We start from the raw sequence: 18,315 nt of genomic DNA, 5'->3' as shown, positions 1-18,315 counted from the left end.
ACGCTGCCTCTCGGCATGTGCATTCCTAACTCTTAGGCCTGTCCTAAAAATCTAACATTGTATGTTTTATGACCTGAGAATCAGGTCATAATTGTTGGTCAGCATATAGATGTCCTGTGGGGGAGTTGGTTTATTTGATTTTCCCCCCAACTTAATGTTTTCTTCTCATCACTTATCTCTGGAATTATAGTCTAGTACAGCTCAGAGTTGCAAATTCTGGTGTGTTAGGATTGTACTAAGTTAAAAAAAACAAAACAACTCTTCTTTTACAGAGATTCCTCTGATGGAAGAAGATCCCTAACCAGGTGAAACTCCTTTGGGGAAAAGAACCTTAAAACCTTGGAGTGAGGCCACTGAAGGACAGAGCTTGAGGAGTTGGAGGAGGTTGTTTACTAATTTATCTACATGGGCACAGTGATGCCCATCATACATCGCCAGTGTAACAGCGAGTCTGACAAACTGCAGGTGCACTGCTTTTAAGTGAGACTCAAGGGTTTACCAAGACCAGTGGGGATGGAGGGCAGAGGGGGTGCCTGGCACCTCCCTGGAGGATGGTGTGCGGTATCTCATGCCATGTGATGGGGGACAGTTCCCCCCGCACATCCCGCTGACTTTTGTTGTGAGTACTCCTTGCTCTTCCGAAAGCATGTCACACATTATGTAAAATAGCTTCTAAAATCTGCTTCAAACTGTCTGGGGACATCGGATTCGGATGGGTCGGTCTCTGCAAAAGGTCCCTGCCGAGCTGCGGGCAAGGAGCAGAACCTACTCCTGCCCTACCTCCCCGCACCCTCTCAGAAAGAACCTGGCTCCCAAGGAAAGGCTCTCATGTGACATTCAGACCATCTTCCTCCATCTGGATAACTCCACTCAAGGCAGGATATGACAGTTCCAGTAACAGAGGAAAGGAAAGAGGACTCCGTCTGCTTCCTGGAAATGTCTTCAAAGAGTAGAGCTCACACGTACCCTGTGCTGTCTTCTGGTGATGTAACATCAGCATTTGTGTTCATGGTATGCCACGTGGACCCATGGTGTGTGATTAAGTCCTATGACCTTGCACATGGTGGGGATGTGTTCGAATGCATCTTGTGGAGATGTTTGGTTTGGACACTGAAATAAGAATCCACTTAACAATTTGTCTGAATCAGGCATCCCTTTCTGGATGACTATTATGTTACCCATACTCCAAAATTTAACTGCTTTTATTTTCCAAATAGAAATTGTTTCTGTAAACATATTCTGCCTCCAAAGAAAGTGTGAATGTAAGCTGGGCACCAGTGGCTCATGCCTGTGATCCTATGTACTCAAGACACTGAGACCTGAGGATCATATTTGAAGCCAGCCTATGCAGGAAAATCTGTGAGATTCTTATCTCCAAGTGGTAGAGAGCCAGCTAAGGGACAGCACCCAGGCCTTGAGTTCAAGCTCCAGTATTGGCACGCACATGTACACATGCACACACACACACACTACACACACACACACACACACACACACACACACACACACACACACACAGACCAGCCCCCAACCACTGTCCCTTCTTGCTTTCATACCTCTGCTGCCTGACCATCCCACATTCCCACCAGTGTCTCATGACATCTACTAAGTGTTGATCCTAAGAAATAGACTGACTTAAAAAAAATGTTCTGAGTCTGGAAGTGTCTCTTCCTTTCCTCCTCTGGGTCTTAGACTAACATAAACAAAACTCTGATCCATAAAATTGCTGTGCTGACAGAGCAGTAAGAGCTGGAAGCTTGATCGAGTCCTTTTTTTTTTTTTTTTTCTTGACACAGACTGATTAAAAATTAAAAAGAAAATGACAGCTTGAAGTGTGACTTTCATAGTGGAGTGGAGTCAGGTGGGTGGGCCGGAAGTGGGTGGCAGTGATCTCGGGCGATGGAAATAAAAGGTAAAAGATAAAGAGCGTCAGGCCAAGGGAGACACCACATGGGAAAGGCTGGCGTCTCCATTCCCAGGGAGCAGCCGTCTTCAGGCTGCTCGTTACTGCCACCAGCAGTAACGAGTGCTAAGCATGTGGGTACCGCACTGGGAAATGATACCTGGCTTGAGTGACAGCCTCACACTGCCCCTGGTGCAACTTCGCCATCACCAGCTGCGTCTTCTCCAAGGGGCTGGTGTTTACAGAGGTCTGTGGATAAACATCACTTGCCCTGAGGGTATGGGTGCCTGGAGTCCACCATATTGCATCCTCCCCAAGGAACCAGACTTCATCACTCCCACACCTCTCCTTTCTCCCATGCCCAATACAGGTTTGTGTATCATTTTTCATGGCCAGAAGAGGTGGCAGTTGGGGACTATGTCTGGGGCGGTCCCGTCCTCCTTGCAGGAAATGTTTCAGCAGCAGGCAGCACTCACCTACAGACCACACACAGGACTGCCTCCAGCCCCAGCCCCTGTGGAAACAGGCACCACAGGGCCACAGGCATCTTTCAGGCATGAAGGCGAGGCCTGCTCGCATACAGCATCAATTCCCAGCCACGTCCCCAGGATTCCCCTGCATTGTGAGCGTATCACAAACTCAACGGTGATTTTTCGTCACTGTAATGAGTGTATGTGGCAGGAAGAATCTTCGCGGTATTCCAGGCATGTTGATTCAGACTCATTTCTTTTCAACATCCCTCTTGAGTATAAGAGATGAAGAATCACCCCCCCCCTCCTGCCACCTCATTGCAAACACAGACCTGGCATGTGGTGAATGGGTATCCTAGCAGTGTAACGGAGAATCGTGTCCAGCTTCACCTTGGGGAGGGCCAAGGGCCATCCCCCAAGAGCTTGCCTAAGGTGAAGGCCAACAGGAGGGTCACTGAAGTGTTGCTCCCACAGAACCACAAGCATGAGTTCTGGCTGATTTCTCCCCATCATGAACGCAGTAATAGTCATGGACATCTTCACACTTCATTTCCATGTAGCTTCTCTTAATTGCAAGGGTGTGGCTTACTGGTGTGGAATCTTCAGGACCTTTTCCCACCTAATTACACCCAATCCAGCAGCTGGCACAGGGCCAAAGGCTGCCTGGTTCATATTTCTGCAGAAGTCAGACACACGTCAGGCCCAGGATTGTGAAATGCAGAGGATTCTGGGGCACTATGTTCAGTGGCTTCTGCATCCTTTCTCCCTCCCTCAGTACCCAGCAGGCAGCTCCCACCCCCACCCTTAGGGCAGCCCCATCTCCAGCTGTTTCCCACAGAGGAAGCACCGCATCATGGAAGAGCTGAGGCTTCAGAAGGGAATGCTACCTAGCTTCCCAACTTGTCTCCTCTGTTACCTGGCTGTGCAGTCAGAAAAGTTACTTCTCTGGACCTTGATTTCTTCATGCAGAAGTTAGTGATGGTTTATCTCTGCCTTGAGGAAGGACTGCAGGAGAATGACGGCCTAGGGAAATCACGTACCAGTAAATATCTGATTCCTGGAAGCTACTGTCTCCCTTATGAGTGGTAGGGAGGCTGCGGTGTGTGTGATTAACTCCACCCTGTACACCCAGTCACCTTTGACCCACCTGCATCCTATCACCCTCCAAGTGAAGCTCGAGGCGAAGCTTTTAGGGGTTATCCTGAGCAGATAGACTGACAGCTATTCCTGACCTCCTGGACTTCTCTTCACAGGTCCTCATCAGGCCTTTGCCCTCCTTCTCAGCGCAGCCCTGGCCTGTATGCTATGGAAAGTTCTGCTCAGGAGGACAGGACAACCTCTAGAAATTCCACCCCCACCCCCACCCCCAAGGACTCTGAAGGACTCAGTTCATCGTCACAGGCAACCCTGTAGATTATCGCTAACCGTCTTTCCTAATTTTATTGTCTATTTTGGATTTAAAGCATAAAAGTTAACACCCATACATTTCCAAGGTGATAAAGGGGAAAGTCCACAGTCAAGATGCCTGGTCTAGCAGGAAATACTGGGCCCCGGAGAGCAGCAGTTGCTTGTCAGGGAGGGAGAATATTGAGGATGGTGGTATTGAATCATAAAACTTAACACAGATCGAGTGCGTCAATGAAGTTGTGGTTAACTGCCGTAGCAGACCGTGACTGCACCATCCCACAGTGGGCTGGTAGTCAGTCCCTGGGTGTCCACAATGCATCATTTTAAATCAGCAGGTGCGTGGCCCAGCTGCCTGAATGGAAGCCACAAACTTGTCAGGCTGAGAGCCTATCCATGGGTTCCAAGCCATGTGGCTACAGGAAGAATGGGAGATGAATGGTATATTTTAGAAATGGAGTGGTAGGGTTGTTGGAGATGGGGTAGGGAGAGCTGGGGGCTACAAGGTCAGCAAGTGCCAGCCCATAAAGGCCCAGGGGTCTCACATGAGGGAGGTAAGTATTTGCCTTAGAATAAAAGGAGAAGCCATGACAAATATTTGCAGCCAAGAACTTGCTCCCTGCGGTCCCTGATCTTCTTGCCTTAAAGAAACTGAGATTGGGTTAGCTGCTTTCCATCTTTCCTGCCCATCTGAAGCTTAGCTCTCTGCCCTCATTGTTCAGGTCATGAAGCAGGTCCTCTCTTCTGCATCCCAGTATGAGCTCACCACAGACCGGTACTCCAGGACTCCCCATCGAGTTACTATAATAACGGGAACCAATGGTTCAAGAGGACCTTTCTTGTGGATCTATACCTGGACCCCATGACTCAGAACTTAATCTAACAGGAATGGATTTTTAAAAACCAAACACTGATTGAGTGCTACAGCACCCTCACATTATTATCTCAGTTAACCCCAAGGAATCTTCTAGTGTTGCCCTGTACACTTCACTACTGAGGCCACCCTGCCCCTCCCAGCTCCTTGGTGACAATGTCTGGAGGAGAAGTTTGGGTTGTCACAACTGGAAGTAGGTTGCTATCTAGAGAACAGAAGTCCATGGTGGTATATCCTACAGTGCCAGGAAAGTGCCCACTGTACCCTGACATCCCAACAATGAACTATGCAGCCACCTGTTAAAGGTGGGAAGTGAGAAGCCTGGGTTTAGGTCCATTCATAAGGCTATGGAACCTGCTTAATGTGCTTTAACTTGCAAATAATACTGGCTGGATCTGGCTCCAGAACTCGTGCTCAGAGCTGAGCATCTGGACCATTTTGTATCCGGAACCGTTTGGCAGTCAGGTGAAGCCTATGGAGCCTTGCTCCAAATAATTAAGTTAAATTAAGTAAAACCAATTTAATTACATTGAACCACAATTATTACACTTCTAAAAACAAATGCATAGCATAATTGTGCTATTTTTAATGTGTGGCATTAAATAACAAAATCTACCGTGGGTCCAACACATAAGTTACAGAAGTGGTATTTGGAGATTCTGTAAACACTGTTCTTTTTGTGTGTGCATGCTGGTACTAGAGCTTGAACTCAAGGCCTGGATGCTCTCCCTAAGCTTTTTTGCTCAAAGCCAGCACTCTACCATGTGACCCACAGCTCCACTTCCAGCTTTTTTGGTGCGTAAGTAGAGGTAAGAGTCTCATGGACTTTCCTGCCTAGGCTGGCTTCCAACTGGCATCCTCAGATCTCAGTCTCCTGAGTAGCTAGGATTACTGGTGTGAGCCACTGGCCTCTGTCTCTGTAAACATTGTGATGTGCTGTCATTTATTTAGTTATGATTGTGGTTTATTGCCTACATGGCAAGTGATGGAAATGCTAAATTCAGCTAGAACTTAGTAATACTGTAATGAGAAACTAACATAGTTTCTTATCTAAGTCCATGGAGCACAAGAATTACATCTGCTCATCCAGGTTAAAAACCTTGATTCTAGAGCCTGGGCTCCTAAGGCTTAAATTGGCATCCTTGTAGAGTAGATATCACAGGGTCATATAAACTGTCCTTATCCTTCAAATGTCCCCTGTCATTTAATTGGTAGTCAAAGGGAAAGAACACAGACTTTGGAAAGAGATAACCTGCGTTCATATTCCAGCCCCACCACCCACTGGCTGTATGAGCTTGCATTTGTTAATTAACCTCTCTGAACCTCAGTCTCTTCATTCACAAATTGGGGAGAGTATTACCTGCTTCACAGGCTTGCTGTGAGATTCAATAAGACAGCAACTATCAGGTGCCCAATGCAATGTTAACCCCATGAATAAGTGTTCAAAAGTGGCAGTTGTCATTATGCTTAAGGATAGTCAGAGTTGAATAATAGTTTGAGCAAGATTCTAAGGAGTTGATATCACAATGACATATGGCAGTTGATAGTTATCTGTCACATCACCCAATTCTTCCATCTGTTCAAGTGGCTTGTCATAGATGATACACCAATCCTACCCTGCTCTTCTGTTAGCCACATTTAAATGCTTTGAGGTCTTTGCCTCCAAAGCTATAAGTATGTATCTTCCATACCTGCACACCTTCTCTATAAGACAATGCGACTCAGCCACAAGTGCATGCCCCAACCCAAAAATAAGCCTGAAGTCATATAACTTCCCTGTTTTAGAGCAGTTTGGCTTTTTGTTAGTGACTTCTGAGGCTATCTCCAGTTTTATAAACTCCAAACCATGTTCTTGTCCTCAACTCTTGGTCCTAATCACCCAAAAACAAGCTCCCAGCACACAATGGGGTTGTTTTATCCTGCTCGTACAGGAGCTCAGACACAGCATTGTCCACACCTAACAAAGATGAAAGATGCATGCTCTCAAAGTGACAAGGATAAAAACACGAATTGAGGGGCTGGGAAGTTGGCTCAGTGGTAGAGCGCTTGCCTTGCATGCCTGAGGCCCTGGGTTCCATTCCTCAGCACCACATAAGTAAAAAGAAAAAAGCCGGAAGTGGCATTCTGGCTCAAGTGGCAGAGTGCTAGCCTTGAGCTGAAGAGCTGAGGGGCAGCGCCCAGGCCCAGAGTTCAGGCCCCACGACCAGACCCCCCCCCAAAAAAAAAACACACACACAAATTGAGATCACCATGTTTGCCAGAAAAGTAGAGTTACCTTTTATTCTCTCTATTAGTAAAAGGCAAACTCAAAATTATCATTCTATGAAACTATCAAAGAATATACAGCCCACAGATGAAGGATGAAAATATTCTAGATCCACGGTAGCAGATGATTCATAATTACTTCTAAAATTCTTTGTTTTCCTGGGATTTTAGGATGTCTGTGTGGTTGTCAACTTTCTTGTAATATGTAATTTGTGGTGTTTTCTTATCCTGTGTATATATCCATCTTTGTATTGACTTTGTACTTGTAATTTTATATACTTTTTCTTTAAAAAAGACACACACACATCCCTCCTAAGACTCTGGGCTCATCCTGCCTCACCTAAACCATCCTGAGAGAAAGCAGATGCTCTCACTGGATCCCTTGTAGGCCTGTCATTTTTATCAGTCTCCAGATAGTCAAGCATTAAGAACACAAGCTGGGACAACAGTGATAAAGACCAATGTTTGCAGAGCCTGCCAAGTTCATGTTTCTCGCTCAAGTCTTTCAACAACCATGGCGTTGTAGGCAAATATTCCATGGGCCTGAATCATAAGTTCCAAACTAACTAATCATAGTTAACGTAATAAAATTAATGTGACTTTTTGACTGTATTGAGGTTTCATGAGGACTTCATGCTTGCTAGCAAGTGCTCTACTGCTTGAGCCGTGCCTCCAGTCCTGTTTGGGTTTTTGTTTTGTTGTTCGAGATAGGGTTTTGCCATGTAGTCCACACTGCCCTTGAACTGCTGATCTATATGCAGTCATGAAAACTAGAGAACCAGAGCTGATGGGAGTGCACACAGTCCCTGAGCCAGGAGCCTAGGCTGTGACAATCAGTGGCAGCTTGCCTTCCATGCCATCTCTCAAGATTCACTCAACAAGCACAGCGCTCACAGCCCTCACAGCCCTCACTCTTCCCATCCAGATACCCGCATGACTGGGCTTCTTCCTTCCATTAGCTTCAAACTTTCAAAGAGTTCCTGTTGCCCCCATGGCCCCTTTGCCCAAGCACTCAAAGACTGCCCCAAAGTGGGCACGGTTTGCAGTGTCCCTTCTCAGGCAGGCAAAGGAAGAAGCAGAAGCCATGAACCCATCCAGCACCCCCAAAACCTTTCTGAAGAGCAGCATTCACAAATGTACAGAGACCAGCTTGGGAATCCCAATTCATTGCTACCTGGATGGTCCAGCTTGGGGAAAGAAAGGGGAGGAGGAATGGGATGAAAAAGGAAAGCCGGAGAAGGAGAGGCCTGAAAGAAGAAAGTGGGGGGGGGGGGGTAGCAAGTCACATGAGGACGAGGGTGGAGTGGACAGGAATAGGGAGCCCTCCTCCCTCTGCCCAGGCTGGCCTGTCCCATTGTAGACGTGTGCACCAGCTCAAGCCTCCTGCGCCTACTGAGGTATGTGTGCACCCGTTCTGCATTCTGGCTCCCATCTAATCTCCAAAGCAGCACTTTACTGTATGACGCATGCACTGGCTGGGCAGGGAGGATGGGTCCCTGCCAAACATGTCACCCTCTCCTCGCCTTATCAAGGCAGTCCAGGGCAGCCTCTCTGAAGGCTGACGGGCGCTGGAGCAAGTTCAGACCGCTTGTGTACACTCACCACTGGTCTGGGCCTCTGCTGATTTCCCTTCTCCTGGACCACACAGCCAGGGCAGCGAGATGCTTCTGAAAGGAACTGAGGAACCACAAGAAGAGCATAAAACAGGGCTGGGATGTAGCTCAGTGGCAAAGTGCTTGCCTAGCAAGTGCAACCTCCTAGGTTTAATCACCAGTATCCAAACAAGAAGATAAAACATATAATTTAAACAAAGAACAAAATGAAACAGGGAGTCAGAAAGATGCCTCCCACCCTGGCTGAGCTCTCTGGGTCTCAGTTTCCCCATATATGGCACAAGGAGTGAACAGGGGGGCTTCTGGATCCCCCCTATTGGTTCAGATATTCTGGCATTCCCTTCATCCAATGTCTCTACAGGGACCAATCCAGTCCCTGGTAGAACAAGGAGCATAATAGGGCCTGAGGGAGGCAAAGTATGATTTCCAAGCTTTGGAGGCCTCTGTGTTCCTGAGAGCAGGCTGAGGTAGGTGTAAGTTTAAAGCTATAGTCAATGTTGTAATCTGAAAGCTGAGAACTGTCATACAGCAACACAGTAACTCCCCCACCCAACCCTGGCTTACCCAGGAGGGGAGGTGTGGGAAGAGGTGTGGAACAGGAGTGCAGCCAAGCATACACACACACACACACACACACACACACACACACACACACACACACACACACACACACACACACACACACACACAGTGCCCACAGTGTTTTCTCCTATGGCCCAGGTGGAAGGCTGTGTCTGACGTGATCACCAGCAAGAACTGAAATTGACTGAGAAAGGACATGAGGAAAGTTTCCAGGGTTTGGATTACACAACTGGTTTCTTTTTCAAAACTCAGTCAATAGATATTGACCATCTGAGCATTATTTTACATTACATTAGTTACATTTCATCTCAAACGAATAATCACTTCTAAGCCAGGTCCTGGTGGCTCACACCTGGAATCCTGGCTACTCAGGGGGCTGAGATCTGAGGATCACAGTTCAAAATCAGCTGGGGCAGGAAAGTCAATGAGTCTCTTATCTCCAATTAACCACCTGAAAATGGAAAGTGGAGCTGTGGTTCAAAGTGGTAGAGTTCTAGCCTTGAGCAAATGAGCTCAGGGACACCACCTAGGCTCTGAGTTTAAGCCCCACTAATGACAAAAAGAAGGAAGGAAGGAAGGAAGGGAGGGAGGGAGGGAGGGAGGGAGGGAGGGAGGGAGGGAGGGAAAGAAAGAGAAAAAGAGAAGAAAGAAAGAAAGAAAGAAGAGAAGGAGGGAAGGAAAAAAGGAGAGAAGGAGGGAAGGAAGAAAGGAGGGAGAGAAGAAGGGAGAGAAGGAGAGGGGAGGGAGGGAAGGAGAGGGGAGGAAGGAAGAAAGGAAGAAAAAAATAAAAGGAAAGAAAGATGGCTTCAAATATTGAACTCTAATGATTACATGCTCAGTTTAGGGGGAAGTATACTGATGTTTGTAATTTACTCTGAAATGCACCAAAAAACTTAAGTGTATTAGAGGATAGATTGAAGGATGAATGAATAGATGGATAGATTAAATTACAAAGAGCACATAATAAGATGCCAGTGGTAGAATCCGAGTGATGGAAATAGTTGTGGGTTGGGAGGTTGTGCAGTGGCTGTCTCAGAAGGTGTGTTCTGAGAGCTGAGTCCTCACTAGAGAGACCAAGGCCCCTGTCACCAGCCAGAAAAGGGCAAGAAACCTGGACATGAGGAAGAAGTGCTGCTGGGCCTGGGACGGGAAAAGGCCTCTGTGGGGTTGACTGTGTAAATAAGAGAGCTGAGTGGTAGCAAAGGGGCACAGAGCAATCAGGAAGTCTGAGCTGTTAGGCAATCCAGTGGCAAATGATCTCCAGTCTGGAAGTCATGACAGAGACAGACTGTCAGATTGAACTACAAGATAAGGAAAGTTACCTTTGTAGAGAAGATGGCTGGGAGGCAGAGGTGAAGGCTGACAGAGGGAGTTTGCTAAGAGAGACAGAAAGAAGGATAAGCAAGGAGAACAAAGAAAACCTGAATGTATGCGGAATCTCTGACCACTTACCATTATCTTAGCAGAACTTGTCCAAATCTTGGAATATTGTAGGGTCAAAAGTGCTGTATTCAGGTCAGTGATTGCCATTATCCAATCGTTACTGAGACTAAATTTCTCAGTGGTTACATTTGTATGTTTGTTTGATTGCTTTTAATTTTGTGACTGTCCAGTTGATCCTGATGCCAAATTTCTAAGCAGACAAGTTTCTTTTGCGTTTAGATCTGGTTTCAAGCTCAGAAGGGCTAGCCTTTGAGAGGGACCCTAAAGTGGGATCCCAGAACCCAGCCTGCAACCCAACTCTCAAGGGCAGAAACCAAACAGTTGTGCCACTGAGACCATTGTCTAGCCTATAGGCATTTGGCTTTATGGAGTAGTCCAGTGAGGACATAGAAGGGGGTCCACAAAGACGTGGGGGAGAGGGGTCCGCAAGGACGTGGGGGGGGTGGTTCTATAAGGATGTAGAGTCCAATTCTCGATTCTGGCATCCCAGAAATGAGAAGACTGGCCCAAAGGCATGGGGGATCCCTCTGGTGTGAGACCACGTCGAAAAAGACAGCAGACAAACAGGCAGCCCACAGATGGGGGTCACTCACCAGACGTAGAGAGGAGACAATGTCCTAAATGTGCAATGGTAAAGGCCACAAGTCCAAGGTGGGGTTCCTCTGGCTTTTGTCAGTTGGGTCAGGAAGCAAATTGACCCTCAGACAGGGAAGCAGAGGGAATCCAGAGACTCCCAACACTACCCCCTCCCGGGTTTACAGCACCAGATGTAAGGTTTGTCAAAAGGAGACCGTCACATCGTTCAGGCTCCAGGAAGGGCAAAAATCCACAAGACAGCACTGAAGACATCTTAAAACACCATGATCCACCAATCCTCTCCTGGACACATGCTTCTTGGAAACAGTGCATTGGACCACATAGCAGGGGTATGGCCACTGAATGTCACAGGGCCACAGGTATGGGCTTGATAAGGCCCAGCGCTTCCTACACAACAGAGAAGGTCAATGACAAGGTCCTTTCAGCCCATACAACACCTTTGTGTCTATCCAAACAGGGCACGACACCAGGATACAGTCAGGTAAGCTGGGCATGAGTCTCTTTACAAGAGCCTTCAGACACCTTAGTACACAAACTGTCAGCCATTTCACAGATATGTTGGATAAAAGATAGAACAGCCAAATGTCTATGAAATTAACCACATATTTTCCTTTTTTCCCCTTTAAAGCTGAATAGCTAGGTATCTCAATAAGATTGATTAAACAATCTATCTTTTCTCTCTTGCTGAAAAGGATACCTTAGTGTTTCAGATTTCTGTATCCATCTTTTTCTGGGCTGTCCAACATGTTTTATTAGCTCACCAGTTGAATCTTGTGCCAGTCCCCTGCTGTTTGATATTGGCAGCCTAAGTCTAAGTTTTATTATTTATTAGAGCTAGTCCTTGTTTACCTGTATTTTCTCATTATTATTCTCTGAAAACTTGAAATTTTAAATTATATTTTCCATAGAAAACTTAAACTTACTTTATTCCACCCTTAAACGTGGGATTGTATGTAGAGGGACATTAAATTTATATCCTACTATCTTAAATTTGTGTTTATCAAGACTGACATTTTATGATATTAAGTTTTGCCACAGAGAAATATGACTGTGCATCTCCATTTGTTGAGGGATATTTTTATGTCCTTCAATACATCTTAATCATTTTATTTGTATAAATAGCATACCTTTTATTGTTAAATACATCCTTAGAAATTTTATAGTGTTTGTTGCTGTTATGAATGGCCTATTTTTTCCATTTCCCTTCCCAAAGGTTTATTGCTATCATAGATCAAAGCTCTGTATTTCTAAATTTATTCATCTATGTACCTCACTAAATTCTCTTTCTAATTTTAATAACATTGTATTAAAATATTTCTCTGGGCATACTCTCAATCACTAGAAAGATATTTTGTATTTTCTTTTCCAATGTTTATTCTGATCAATTCATTCTCCTGTTCTGTTGTATTAGTTAAATCCCCTAAAACTATGTTAATCAAGAGTGTTGACAACTACACTATCAGGTTTTTGAATTAATAGAAGTAACTTCAGCATTTTTCCCATTTAGTAAAATATTTACTCTTAGTTTTTAGTAAATAGTCCATATTGCATTTCAATAGTTTCTATCTACTCACACCAAACAATCTCTTAGAGGTAAAATGTAAGTATACCTGTCAGACACATGATAGAACTACCAAATATCTGTAAAACTGGCTATATAAAATGTGAAGCATGAATCATTTTTCTACTTATTTGGACACAGTGAGAAGCTCACAGTATTTTTGTAATCAGAAGACCTAAAACAATAGAAAATTTGGGTCATTTTGAAGATACCCAACCTTTCTTCTTCAAGGAAGGAGCCCCAAAGCCAGGCTGGCAGAGGTAGAATATAGCAAAGGGAGAACATGGATAAGGAAGGCCTGCATCCCAGACAGGGTAAGTAGAACTGAAAGAAGAGGCCAGAGGGCCACGTGACAGAGATAGAACAAGATTAGTCCCTTTTGTAGCTGCTATATTATGCCTTCCGTGTTTCTGTCTCTGAAGTTCTGCTTGGTTTCTTACATACCTGTGTGGATTATTTCCTTGCCACAGGATTTTAATTATAAAAGGCTTGAGGATAAAAGTGTCCAGCAAAAGATTGTGACTTTCTAACCTTTCTGTTGGCCTACATCCTTCCTTTGAACTTGTTTATCTTGTTTTGGGTCATAATCTTAGGCATGGTCATTCCACAGACCTAGTTCTTAAAGACTCAATATTTATTTCTGTAGTTTCTACAGAATTTCCAAAGAGGAAACCACATAGCTAATGGACTATTTTTTTTTCAACAGTCTCGGAACAAATTCATGCAGGGCATATATCTGCATAAAAGAGGTAACAGCTCCATTGCCCTAGCTAAAGGGTAAAGCCACATTGGTATGCATGGCACAGAGGTAGAGGCTGACTTTAAGTCATAATTTGCATTTTCTCCTTGCAGAGCTATTTATCTGGGGATGTTAAAGTTCTCTGTTTGTGGGGAACTCTCATTTAGCATTATATAAATGGACTCTGGATGAATCCGTGTACCTCAGGCAGATTTCTAAAACTGGGCAGCATGTTTTCTGGAACAGCTTACCATAATTCTTTTAACAAGGCACTCCTGGTAGGAAGAAAAAGCTTAGCCCAACGCCATGCCTTTCCCTGCAAGAGAATTCCAGAAGAGAGGGTTCAAACTTCAGTCTCAAGGATTTGAAAGCCCTTCTTACCTCTAGAAGAGAGACTGGTAGAGGATGAGGTTGCTCCAGGATCATCCTTAAGTGAGCAAAACTCTTCCCTCAGTCAGAGTAGGGGAAAATACAGGGTAAATATTTAAGTAAAGGGAGATTGTGAGCAAAAACACAAAAACCAATTCTGCCGCTTTCGTTTGGATATTGAATATTCCCTAAAGGGCCATGCATCAACTACTTGGCACTATTGAGAAGTATTGGGATCTCAAAGAGCTGGGGCCTAGTAAGACATCTTTGTGTCATTGGTGAAGAATAGTGGAGTCCAGTGCAATTCTTCTCTTACACTTTCCAGCCATGAGGTGAACAACTTTAACTTGTGTGCTGCCCATTATGATGTTCTACTTTGTTACTGGCCCAAAAGCAAATGGGGGCTCAAGGGACAGGGAGGGGAGGAGGCAGGCAGTAAACTGGCCATGAATTGAAACTCTTAAGCCCAAATAAGCTTTTCATAAGCTGATTATCTCAGTTATGTGTTAAAATGATAAAGAGTTGAGAAATACATCTACTTTGCAAATCATCTGGAAAAAAATAGGCTGGACTCAATTTGAGTCAAATGATAGAGAGGTCCTAGAACCCAGGTATGTTTTCCCCATGTGGCTCACAGAGACCATTAGGCAAAAGACACTGGTTTATTTTGTGAGCTTAATTCACATGATCCCATTTGTGAAGCTCACATTGAGAGCGATCAGAGAAACCCACCCAGGCTTCTGAAGGTCCTTACTTCAACCTGCCATACACAACTTAACCTCCAAGAATATGTGTGTGTTGGGGGGGTGAAGGGGGGAGGAGAAATGATGTGTATATTTGGTAATGATGTCCTTGAAGCAAATGTGCTTAGAATACACCAATCTATTCAGCTTTGTTCCTAGCCAAAGACCTTATACATGTACTGTTCTTTGTCTCATGGTCCTTTTTCTATCACCAACCAGACTGGAAGCCTCTTGAAAACATGGATAGTGCCTCAAGAGTTCAATCTTTCCTGGTCCCTCCCTCACACTGGGCTTCATAAATGCACAGACTTGACAAAAGCAATTTCTGTGGCCAAAGGAACTGTGCAGTGGAGAAGCTGGAGGCCGAGGAACCAGGAAATCAGATACCTGGTGAGGATGGAAACTTCAGAGGAAGTTGAATCAAAGAAACAGACATAGTAAAGCTTGAGAAGAAAATCCTTAACCTCATGGAAAGAAAGAGGGGCCACTCAAACCAGACTCTCTAGTCCAGACAATGCTAAGGGGCATTTTCCCAACTCCTAGGCACAATTAAGGAGGAGTGGATTTGCATGCCATCTTGATTTTCAGAGTCAGATCCATGTATGATGCTGGGCTCTGTGAAAGGGGTGCTCCTCTATCAGAAGATTTGGGGTAGTCCCTTCTTTAGCTAGACCCCCTTCTTTAGTACCTGGCTTCCCACTCATGGCCAATGGGATGCAAAGTGTTAAAGGTGAAGTAGTCCTTCCTGCAAAAATAATCTGTAGTAACATCTGAGGATGAGGGGAGGGATGGATCAGCAGGGCAAGTTTTAAGCAGGAGGCCTGCTAAAAACTCTTCAGGAGTGATCCAACTTGATTAGATTAGGAAAGAAGAAGAGCTGAAATACAAATGATGTCTTGTCTCTGTTTCTCTCTCTCTCTCTCTCTCTCTCTCTCTCTCTCTCTCTCTCTCTCTCTCTCTCTCTCTCTCTCTCTCTCTCTCTCTCACACACACACACACACACACACACACACACACACACACACACACACACACACACACACACACACACACACACACACACACACACACACACACACACACACACACACACACACACACACACACACACTGGAGGTTCACGTCATCTCCCAGAGGCTGTCTGTTTACCTGTATTATCATTAACCTGAGTATCCAGCTTAACACCTGCGGGCACTGCCTGTCCCTCCTGATGCTTTAGCTTCTCTAGGGCCCTGCCTGCTCTTCATTTAATTTCACAGCCTGTCACGGTGCTGTGATTCATGGCAGCCAAGAGAGGACAGAGTTATTTATAAAGCCTTTCCGATCTCTCATCTCTCCAGTCACCTGCCCTTTTCTCCAGTCTCCTCCCCTGCCTTACAGATCCTGAGACCCCGCCATTCATTCCAAGGCAGGGTGGATGGAGATTCTTTCCTAGTCCATTGAGCTTGTCAGAGCCCCTAAGAAAAAGCATATATTCTTCTCTAGATTTTACACACACACACACACACACACACACACACACACACACACACACACACACACACACACACACACACACACACACACACACACACATATATATCTTTATGAAAACACCACCTGCACAGAGTAAGTAAGAAACATAGCAAAAGCTGGTCTCTCTGGGTTTGGCTTGACACTGTGAGTTGGGCTCCCTCAGAAAGAGGAGCCTTTTGGCCTTTATTTGGAAAAGCCCACCACCCCTTTTGGTATCAGTCCTCAGGCTTGACCTCAGTGTCTGGGCACTCTCCCTGAGGTTTTTTGGTTCAAGGCTAGTACTTTGCCACTCGAGCCACAGTTCTGCTTCTGGCTGTGTGTGTGTGTGTGTGTGTGTGTGTGTGTGTGTGTGTGTGTGTGTGTGTGTGTGTGTGTGTGTGTGTGTGTGTGTGTGTGTGTGTGTGTGTGTGATTGGAAGTGACAGTCTCACAGACTTTTGTGCCTGGGCTGGCTTCCAGCTATGCTCCTCAGGTCTCCGCTTCCTGAGTAGCTAGGATTACAGACCTGAGCCAGCTGCAGCTGGTTTGGAGGAGGAATCATTTTTATAGAGGGCCATTTTGAACAAAATGACACATTTCCTTGGAAGCGTCTTTGTTTTGTGGTACACATGGGCTTGACTGTCAATCTATTCCATGTTGATTGCCTATGTTTCCCTTCTGCTCATAGGCTCCCTGAGGGCATTCAGCAATGCCCCCAGACCACAACATCTGTCTCCTCTCTCCCATATGCCATGTCTTGTTCCTCATATATCCAGAACAACAGGAAAACAGCATTGTTCACCATTCTAGGACCAAGTGCCAGCTCTGCTCCTGGTTGGACAAGTTATACTACTTTTCTCTTCCTTACTTTACAGTGCTCCTTGCCCCAAGAGGCTGAGGTGATGCATACATAAAGCCTTGTTGAGTGCCCTAAGCACTCCACTAGTCTAAACTGCCATCATTATAAGTTTGGAAAGGACGCGCCTCAAAGCAGAAAGAGACCTGCATGCAAGAATAAACTCTCTGTGAAACACTCTAGGACCCTGGATGTGTATCACAGAAATATCATGGCTGAAACTGACCCTTACATGTCCTGTGCTTGGTTGTTTGGAGACTAAGTCTCTGAGGACAGTCTGGATAGAAGAGTAGAGCTGGGAGCAGACAGACCAGGCTATGAAATCTTTAAGCACTCCAATAACTAGGAGCAGGCTGCCCTGCAAGCCTTTGCCTTCTCATTCAGAAGATAAGAACAATAATTCCCAGCTAAGAACACTTTGGTCAGATGTAGAGAACATGAATCCTAAATCTGTAGAGAAGCCCAGCTTGGAATGAGTGTTCAGAACTCTAAGTTGTCTGTTCGATGCCTCGTTTGTGATAAGCATCGCATCATTTGTGGTGGGAGCTAAACCGCTGTGTGAGAGGGGCAGGCTATTACTTTTCCCAATAAAGCAATCAGCAATTCCCAGTGTACTTTCCAATGCATGAATGTCACCACAGAAAGGCTCCAAGCCATCTTGAATCTGGACAGGATTATCTGACCCTCTGAGGAGTAGTAGGGGTTGACTTAATCCATTCCAGACTACTATAACAAAATAATCCCAACAACAGGGATTATGTTCCATAGATAACCACTTTTCACAGTTCCAGGGGTTAATAACCCCAGATTGAGGCACCCGCAGATCCAGTGTCTGGTAAAGGCTCTCTTCTCATAGAAGCATCTTGTCACTCTAAGTTCACATGGCAAAGGGGAAAAGGAGCTCTCTCTCTCTCTCTCTCTCTCTCTCTCTCTCTCTCTCTCTCTCTCTCTCTCTCTCTCTCTCTCTCTCTCTCTCTCTCTCTCTCTTTTCTGGTTTGGTTTTGTTTTTAGTCGGTCAAGGGGCTTGAACTCAGGGTCTGGCACTGTCCCTGAGCTTTTTTTTGCTAGTCCTCTACCACTTTGAGCCACAGTTCCACTTCCAGTTTTTAGGTGGTTAATTGGAAATAAGAGTCTTACAGACTTTTCTGAACTGGCTGGCTTTGAACCTCAATTCTCAGATCTCAGCCTCTTAAGTTGCTAGGGATACAGGTGTGAACTACCAGTGACTGGCTTCTGAGTCTCTTCTCTAAGAGAACTAATTACGTGACTAATTTTGTGATCTACTCACCTGCCAAAGGCTACATCTCCTTGTACTCTGAAAGATACAGCCAAGTCCCATACCTGCTGTTCTACCCCAAACCTGGGTTGTATGCCACACCTACACCTGCTGTCCCTCGTGGGGC

At 45.4% G+C, this 18,315-nt stretch overlaps 1 protein-coding gene across 2 annotated transcripts in view; it reads left to right on the top strand.

The window, feature by feature from the left end:
- Window positions 1-1,820, top strand: part of LOC138827293 (sushi domain-containing protein 4) — a 118,144-nt gene extending 116,324 nt beyond the window's left edge. For both annotated transcript variants that reach the window (XM_070022798.1, XM_070022797.1), the window contains one exon: window positions 273-1,820. In XM_070022798.1, coding sequence (XP_069878899.1) covers window positions 273-301 — 29 coding nt within the window. In that variant the 3' untranslated portion in view covers window positions 302-1,820. The remainder of the gene's footprint in view (window positions 1-272) is intronic.
- The last annotated feature ends 16,495 nt before the right edge of the window (window positions 1,821-18,315 follow it).

This window comes from Dipodomys merriami, unplaced genomic scaffold (assembly GCF_024711535.1).
Source record: "Dipodomys merriami isolate MVZ:Mamm:240054 unplaced genomic scaffold, mDipMer1.0.p SCAF_153, whole genome shotgun sequence".
In the NCBI taxonomy this organism is placed as follows: Eukaryota; Metazoa; Chordata; class Mammalia; order Rodentia; family Heteromyidae; genus Dipodomys; species Dipodomys merriami.
The sequence above is the reverse complement of the archived record's forward strand: the minus strand, read 5'-3'. Positions and strand labels throughout refer to the sequence as shown.